The sequence below is a fragment of the Oncorhynchus masou genome, unplaced genomic scaffold (assembly GCF_036934945.1).
Source record: "Oncorhynchus masou masou isolate Uvic2021 unplaced genomic scaffold, UVic_Omas_1.1 unplaced_scaffold_3101, whole genome shotgun sequence".
NCBI classification, from domain to species: domain Eukaryota; kingdom Metazoa; phylum Chordata; class Actinopteri; order Salmoniformes; family Salmonidae; genus Oncorhynchus; species Oncorhynchus masou.
The window spans coordinates 1,589-10,000 of NW_027009519.1; the positions used below are offsets into that span (position 1 = coordinate 1,589).

Genomic DNA, 8,412 nt, shown 5'->3' on the forward strand with positions numbered 1-8,412 from the left:
CTCTCATCACACATCCCTCGCTCCAGGCTGCACTCTCATCATACATCCCTCGCTCCAGGCTGCACTCTCATCACACATCCCTCGCTCCAGGCTGCACTCTCATCTCACATCCCTCGCTCCAGGCTGCACTCTCATCTCACATCCCTCGCTCCAGGCTGCACTCTCATCACACATCCCTCGCTCCAGGCTGCACTCTCATCTCACATCCCTCGCTCCAGGCTGCACTCTCATCATACAGTGAGAGAGATGGAGAAAAAGAAAGAGGGTGAAGGAGAAAGCCAGAGAAAAAAGGAGATGGAGGGAGGGAGAGAAGGAGAGGAGAGAGGGTGTGTTGCAGGTACAGATAGAGGAAGACAAGACAGACAGGTACACAGATACAGTAGATACGAGTTTCATAGAGAGAATTGCAGAGTGAGAGAGAGACATCTAGACAGGTTGTTTTATTCCATATTCCTTTTCGGTCGTCTCTCTTGACTGGACCTGCTGACAAGTGACTCTCCCCTGACCGAGTAGCAATAATAGTTACATTATACAGTACCTTCGGAAAGTATTCAGACCCCTTGACTTTTTCCACATTTTGTTAAGTTAGGACCTTTTCCTGTCACCAAGCTATACACAATACCCCATAATGACGAAGCAAAAACATTTTTTTTATTTTTAGGTTTGCTAATTTATTACAAATGTAAAACAGAAAGATCACATTTACATACGAATTCAGACCCTTTACTCAGTACTTTGTTGAAGCACCTTTGGCAGCGATTACAGCCTAGAGTCTTCTTGGGTATGACGCTACAAGCTTGGCACACCTGTATTTGGGGAGTTTCTCTCATTCTTCTTTGCAGATCCTCTCAAGCACTGTCAGGTTGGATGGGGAGCATCGCTGCACTGCTATTTTAAGGTCTCTACAGAGATGTTCGATTGGGTTCAAGTCCAGGCTCTGACTGGGCCACTCAAGGTCATTCAGAGACTTGTCCCGAAGCCACTCCTGTTTTGTCTTAGATGTGTGCTTAGGGTCATTGCCCTGTTGGAAGGTGAACCTTCGCCCTACTCTGAGGTCCTGAGTGCTCTGGAGCAGGTTTTCATCAAAGAGCTCTCTGTACTCTGCCTCGTTCATCTTTGCCTCAATCCTGACTAGTCTCCCAGTCCCTGCCACTGACAACATCCCCACAGCATGATGCTGCCACCACCGTGCTTCACCGTAGGGATGGTGCCAGGTTTCCTCCAGACGTGACACTTGGCATTCAGGCCAAAGAGTTCAATCTTGGTTTCATCAGACCAGAGAATCTTGTTTCTCATGGTCTGAGAGTCCTTTAGGTGCCTTTTGGCAAACTCCAAGATGGCTGTCATCTGCCTTTTAATGAGGAGTGGCATCCGTCTGGCCACTCTACCATAAAGGCCTGATTGATGGAGTGCTGCAGGGATGGTTGTCCTTCTGGAAGATTTTCCCATCTCCACAGAGGTACTCTGGAGCTCTGTCAGAGTGACCATCGGGTTCTTGGTCACCTCCCTGACCAAGGTCATTCTCAAGGATGATGAATGGAAACAGGATGCACCTGAGTCTCATAGCAAAGGGTCTGAATACTTGTGTAAATAAGGTATTTCTGTTTTTTATTTTTTAGACATTTGCAAAAATGTTTAAAAACCTGTTTTCACTTCATCATTATTGTGTATTGTGTGTAGATATATTTTTTTAAATAAATTTTAGAATAAGGCTGTAACATAACAAAATGTGGAAAAAGTCAAGGGGTCTGAATACTTTCCGAATGCACTGTAGACATGTGTCTCTGGAGAACTCTGCTCTGTGTGATTCTGTCTCTGACTAAACAACATTCTGATCTCTGAACAGTCTTTTCTACAAGCATGTGCTTTTACTATAGCTAGGACCCATACAAACTGACCACACATCAGTTTTATACCTCACTACAGTAAAATATCATAACAGTGATGTCTGTTGTCATTGCTTTCCAGGTGCGTGGGATCAAGGGGGTCTTCCTGGCCAATCAGAAGGTGGATGGCAAAGTGCGGACTCTCATCACCTATAACAAAGGCCGAGACTGGGAACCGCTAGCTCCGCCTACTACTGACATGAACGGCAAACCGGTCAACTGCAAATCAGTAAGGAAACCATGCACTACCCACAATGCAGCAGCTTAATACCCATCAATCTGCCGACATGTAAGTGATTACTTCCTGGGTGGAAGGCAAGAAGGGTGCAGTTTTAAAGTATTCAATCAGGCAAACCGTGGTCTCGTGAACGTGCAGAGCTGGGTGACTGAGTCATTATTAGTTCATTAGTCCCTCAGACAGAGAAAGTTCAACCATAACTATGTTTTAGAACACCCATTACTCCTCCCTCGTTTGTATCTGCTCCTTGTTTGTATCTGCTCCTCGTTTGTATCTGCTCCTCGTTTGTATCTGCTCCTCGTTTGTATCTGCTCCTCGTTTGTATCTGCTCCTCGCTTGTATCTGCTCCTCGTTTGTATCTGCTCCTCGTTTGTATCTGCTCCTCGTTTGTATCTGCTCCTCATTTGTATCTGCTCCTCGTTTGTATCTGCTCCTCGTTTGTATCTGCTCCTCGTTTGTATCTGCTCCTCGCTCGTATCTGCTCCTCGTTTGTATCTGCTCCTCGTTTGTATCTGCTCCTCGTTTGTATCTGCTCCTCATTTGTGACAGCTGACGCCAGGTGACAGGTCCGAGACACGTGTCCTCTGACAACAACACTATCACCCCCACGGTGTGTCCAAGACGACACAAACACTGCTACGACTCCATCTAAAAGGCCTGTCTCAAATGACATTAGAATAATAATGTCTGATTGAATAGGAGGCTGGTGATTGGTACATTTCTGTTAAATGTGGATTCATGTGTGTTGTCTGTGTTTAATCTACTGCAAACAGGCTACTTTTTTTGTTTATGTTTGAGAGTGCCAGATACAGGCGATTTGATTGAGTGCACGTGATACCATCTGTACTCGAGTTGAGAGGGCCAGATACAGGCCAGAGAGAGAGAGAGAGAGAGAGAGAGAAGGAGAGAGAGAGAGAGGGACAGAGAGAGAGAGAAATATCTATAAGTCCGGAACAGTAATGATACAGGGTAACCCCAAACAGTTTCAGCTGGACTTTCACCTAATCAAAGAATTAGCCCAGCAGGAGAAGCTCTCCCTTGATAAAGATACCCCCACACCGAACGGGTCAGACCAGGCCTCTTCATTATGTAACCCCACAGACTAGCAACACAGTGTGTCTAAACTCTGGTGTCCAAACACCCAGCGCGCCCTAGACCTTCTGTCTGAGGCCAAACTAGGCTCACCCAGACACATAATAATACACACAGGCACAAACGACCTGAGAGCACAGCAGGAAAGAGTGGCCACAGCACTGAAGGGAGTGATTGAAAAGGCTTCTTCTACTTTCCCCAACGCACAAGTGGTCATCTCCACCCTGCTACCACGAAAAGACTTCCACCCTGCCACAATACAGCGGGTAAACGCAAGTATTTCCCGTGACGGTGCCTCAAAAGCAAACGTTTTCCTGGCCCACCACTCCACCCTGGACTTGAACAGCCTCTATGACCAGGTCCACCTCTACAAGGCAGCAGTGCCCACCTTTGCCCGAACTCTAAAGGACATCGCTCTCAAACGTATCCCCAAAACTTTACACAGGAGCACCAGATCAATAGACACCCCACCCAGACCAGCGAGACACCCTCCCAGACCTGCAGGACCCCCCCTGGACCTACACATAGAGGACCCACGCAAAGAGGAATTACATCCAGACCACCACACACCCAAACACATCCACACCCCCACCAATCAACACCCCCCCCACGTCAACCATGCCCACACCCCATTTAGACCCCCTCAGATCAGACCTATGCCACTCCTGCCCACCCCATGCACCCCACCCCCGCAAAGAGGGCCTCAACATGGAAGCCTCACATACGCCCAGGTAGTGAGGGGGCAAACAGTCCCAACCCCCACTCTCACACTCGCCCAAGCCAATGGCATGTACCAGATGCTCAGCAGGCTCTGCTCACACTTACTGACCTGAGGCCAAACCATGACAAACAACATTGAACACGATGGAACAAAAAGCCTTCACTATATTATCCTGGAATATCCAAGGCCTGAGGTCATCTGCCTTTGGCCTGAAGAGCAGAAACCCGGACTTCACCAAAGAAATTGGTAATACAGACATTGTCATCCTGCAAGAAATCTGGTATAGAGGAGACAGACCCACTGGTTGCCCTCTAGGTTACAGAGAGTTGGTAGTCCCATCCACCAAACTACCAGGTGTGAAACAGGGAAGGGACTCAGGGGGTATGCTAATTTGGTATAGAGCAGACCTAACTCACTCCATTAAATTAATAAAAACAGGAACATTCTACATTTGGCTAGAAATTCAAAAGGAAATTATCCTAACAGAGAAAAAGTCCTCCTGTGTGCTACCTATATCCCCCCACTAGAATCCCCATATTTTAATGAAGACAGCTTCTCCATCCTCTAGGGGGAAATCAATCATTTCCAAGCCCAGGGACATGTACTAGTCTGTGGCGACCTAAATGCCAGAACCGGACAAGAACCTGACACCCTCAGCACACAGGGGGACAAACACCTGCCTGGAAGTGACAGCTTTCCCTCCCACATATGCCCCCCTAGGCACAACTATGACAACATAACCAACAAAAAACAGGTCACAACTCCTGCAGCTCTGTCGCACGCTGGGTATGTACATAGTCAATGGTAGGCTTGGAGGGGACTCCTATGGTAGGTACACCTATAGCTCATCTCTAGGCAGTAGTACTGAAGACTACTTTATCACTGACCTCAACCCAGAGTCTCTCAGAGCATTCACAGTCAGCCCACTGACACCCCTATCAGACCACAGCAAAATCACAGTCTACTTAAACAGAGCAATACTCAATCATGAGGCATCAAAGCCAAAGGAACTGAGTAACATTAAGAAATGCTATAGCTTGAAGGAATGCAGTTTGGAAACCTACCAAAAAACAATTAGGCAACAACAAATTCAATCCCCTTTAGACAATTTCCTGGGTAAAACGTTCCACTGTAACAGTGAAGGTGTAAACTTGGCAGTAATAAATCTTAACAATATATTTGACCTCTCAGCTTCCCTATCAAATCTAAAATTCTCAAATAGAAAACCGAAGAAAATTAACAACAATAACAAATGGTTTGATGAAGAATGCAAAAATCTAAGATAGAAATTGAGAAACCTGTCCAACCAAAAACATAGAGACCCGGAAAACCTGAGTCTACGCCTTCACTATGGTGAATCACTAAAACAATACAGAAATACACTACGGAAAAATAAGGAACAGCATGTCAGAAATCAGCTCAATGTAATTGAAGAATCCATAGACTCTAACCACTTCTGGGAAAATTGGAAAACACTAAACAAACAACAACACAAAGAATTATCTATCCAAAATGGAGATGTATGGGTAAACCACTTCTTCAATCTTTTTGGCTCTATAACAAAGAATAAAGAGCAAAAACATATACATGATCAAATACAGATCTTAGAATCAACTATTAAAGACTACCAGAACCCACTGGATTCTCCAATTACATTGAACGAGTTACAGGACAAAATAAAAACCCTCCAACCCAAAAAGGCCTGTGGTGTTGATGGTATCCTCAATGAAATGATCAAATATACAGACAACAAATTCCAATTGGCTATACTAAAACTCTTTAACATCATCCTTAGCTCTGGCATCTTCCCCAATATTTGGAACCAAGGACTGATCACCCCAATCCACAAAAATTGAGACAAATTTGACCCCAATAACTACCGTGGAATATGCGTCAACAGTAACCTTGGGAAAATCCTCTGCATTATCATCAACAGCAGACTCGTACACTTCCTCAATGAAAACAATGTACTGAGCAAATGTCAAATTGGCTTTTTACCAAACTACCGTACAACAGACCATGTATTCACCCTGCACACCCTAATTCTCATGCTTTGTTGATTTCAAAAAAGCCTTCGACTCAATTTGGCATGAGGGTCTGCTATACAAACTGATGGAAAGTGGTGTTGGGGGTAAAACACACGACATCATAAAATGAATGTACACAAACAACAAGTGTGAGGTTAAAATTGGCAAAAAACACAAATTTCTTCACACATGGTCGTGGGGTTAGACAGGGATGCAGCTTAAGCCCCACCCTCTTCAACATATATATCAACGAATTGGCGCGGGCACTAGAAAAGTCTGCAGCACCCGGCCTCACCCTACTAGAATCCAAAGTCAAATGTCTGCTGTTTGCTGATGATCTAGTACTTCTGTCACCAACCAAAGAGGGCCTACAGCAGCACCTAGATCTTATGCACAGATTCTGTCAGACCTGGGCCCTGACAGTAAATCTCAGTAAGACCAAAATAATGGTGTTCCAAAAAAGGTCCAGTCACCAGGACCACAAATACAAATTCCATCTAGACACTGTTGCCCTAAAGCACACAAAAAACTATACATACCTTGGCCTAAACATCAGCGCCACAGGTAACTTCCACAAAGCTGTGAACGATCTGAGAGACAAGGCAAGAAGGGCATTCTATGCCATCAAAAGGAACATCAATTTCAACATACCAATTAGGATTTGGCTAAAAATACTTCAATCAGTCATAGAGCCCATTGCCCTTTATGGCTGTGAGGTCTGGGGTCCGCTCACCAACCAAGACTTCACAAAATGGGAGAAACACCAAATTGAGACTGTGCATGCAGAATTCTGCAAAAATATCCTCCGTGTACAACGTAGAACACCAAATAATGCATGCAGAGCAGAATTAGGCCGATACCCACAAATGATCAAAATCCAGAAAAGAGCCGTTAAATTCTATAACCACCTAAAAGGAAACGATTCCCAAACCTTCCACAACAAAGCCATCACCTACAGAGAGATGAACCTGGAGAAGAGTCCCCTAAGCAAGCTGGTCCTGGGGCTCTGTTCACAAACAGACCCCACAGAGCTACAGGACAGCAGCACAATTAGACCCAACCAAATCATGAGAAAACAAAAAGATAATTACTTGACACATTGGAAAGAATTAACAAAAAAACAGAGCAAACTAGAATGCTATTTGGCCCTACTCAGAGAGTACACAGCGGCAGAATACCTGACCACTGTGACTGACCCAAAATTAAGGAAAGCTTTGACTATGTACAGACTCAGCGAGCATAGCCTTGCTATTGAGAAAGGCCACCGTAGGCAGACATGGCTCTCAAGAGAAGACAGGCTATGTGCTCACTGCCCACAAAATGAGGTGGAAACTGAGCTGCACTTCCTAACCTCCTGCCCAATGTATGACCATATTAGAGAGACATATTTCCCTCAGATTACACAGATCCACAAAGAATTCGAAAACAAATCCAATTTTGAAAAACTCCCATATCTACTGGGTGAAATTCCACAGTGTGCCATCAGAGCAGCAAGATTTGTGACCTGCTGTCACGAGAAAAGGGCAACCAGTGAAGAACACGCACCATTGTAAATACAACCCATATCTATGCTTATTTATTTTTTCTTGTGTCCTTTACCATTTGTACATTGTTAAAACACTGTATATATATATATATATATATATATATATATATATATATATATATATATATACAGTGTTTTAACAATATATTATATTTATATATATAATATGACATTTGTAATGTCTTTATTGTTTTGAAACTTCTGTATGTGTGATGTCTACTGTTAATTTTTATTGTTTATTTCACTTTATATATTATCTACCTTACTTGCTTTGGCAATGTTAACACATGTTTCCCATGCCAATAAAGCCCTTGAATTGAATTGAAATGAGAGAGAGAGAGAGAGAGAGAGATAGAGAGGGGGAGGGAGGGAGAGAGGGGGGAGAGAGAGGGAGAGAGAGAGGGAGAGGGAGAGGGAGAGAGAGAGGAAGAGAGAGAGAGAACTACCCTTTTAATGTCACATAACTCAGGTCAGCTCTCTGTCCCCTCTCCTAGCCTGACTGTCACCTCCACCTCCACCTGCGCTGGGCTGACAACCCCTACGTATCAGGGACCGTCCACACCAAAGACTCAGCCCCCGGACTCATCATGGGCGCAGGTGAGTAACCATGACTACCACTGCCCCGACGACAGTGGTCCTTACGTCATTACTGCAGTGGCCATGGTTACATTATGACCAATCATTCTGGTTATTTGACTTTACCTAGGAACACAGCATTACTTTCTGTATGAGACACTTTAACAACACCCTGTGGGGACACTGACACTAAGACTGGGAACCCCTACAGTTTCAAATCAAATTGTATTTCTTACATGCGCCAGGTGTAGGTAGACCTTACAGTGAAATGCTTACTTACAAACCCTTAACCAACATTGTAGTTTTAAGAAGAAGAAAAAAATCTA

At 44.5% G+C, this 8,412-nt stretch overlaps 1 protein-coding gene across 1 annotated transcript in view; it reads left to right on the forward strand.

Moving 5' to 3' along the window:
• Positions 1-1,944: 1,944 nt before the first annotated feature.
• LOC135534177 (VPS10 domain-containing receptor SorCS2-like) overlaps positions 1,945-8,412 on the forward strand; it is a gene marked incomplete at its 3' end in the record, with an annotated part of 35,511 nt that continues 29,043 nt past the window's right edge. Inside the window, exons 1-2 of the mRNA XM_064961285.1 lie at positions 1,945-2,115; positions 8,005-8,107. Of these exons, the coding sequence (XP_064817357.1) occupies positions 1,945-2,115; positions 8,005-8,107 (274 nt within the window). The remainder of the gene's footprint in view (positions 2,116-8,004; positions 8,108-8,412) is intronic.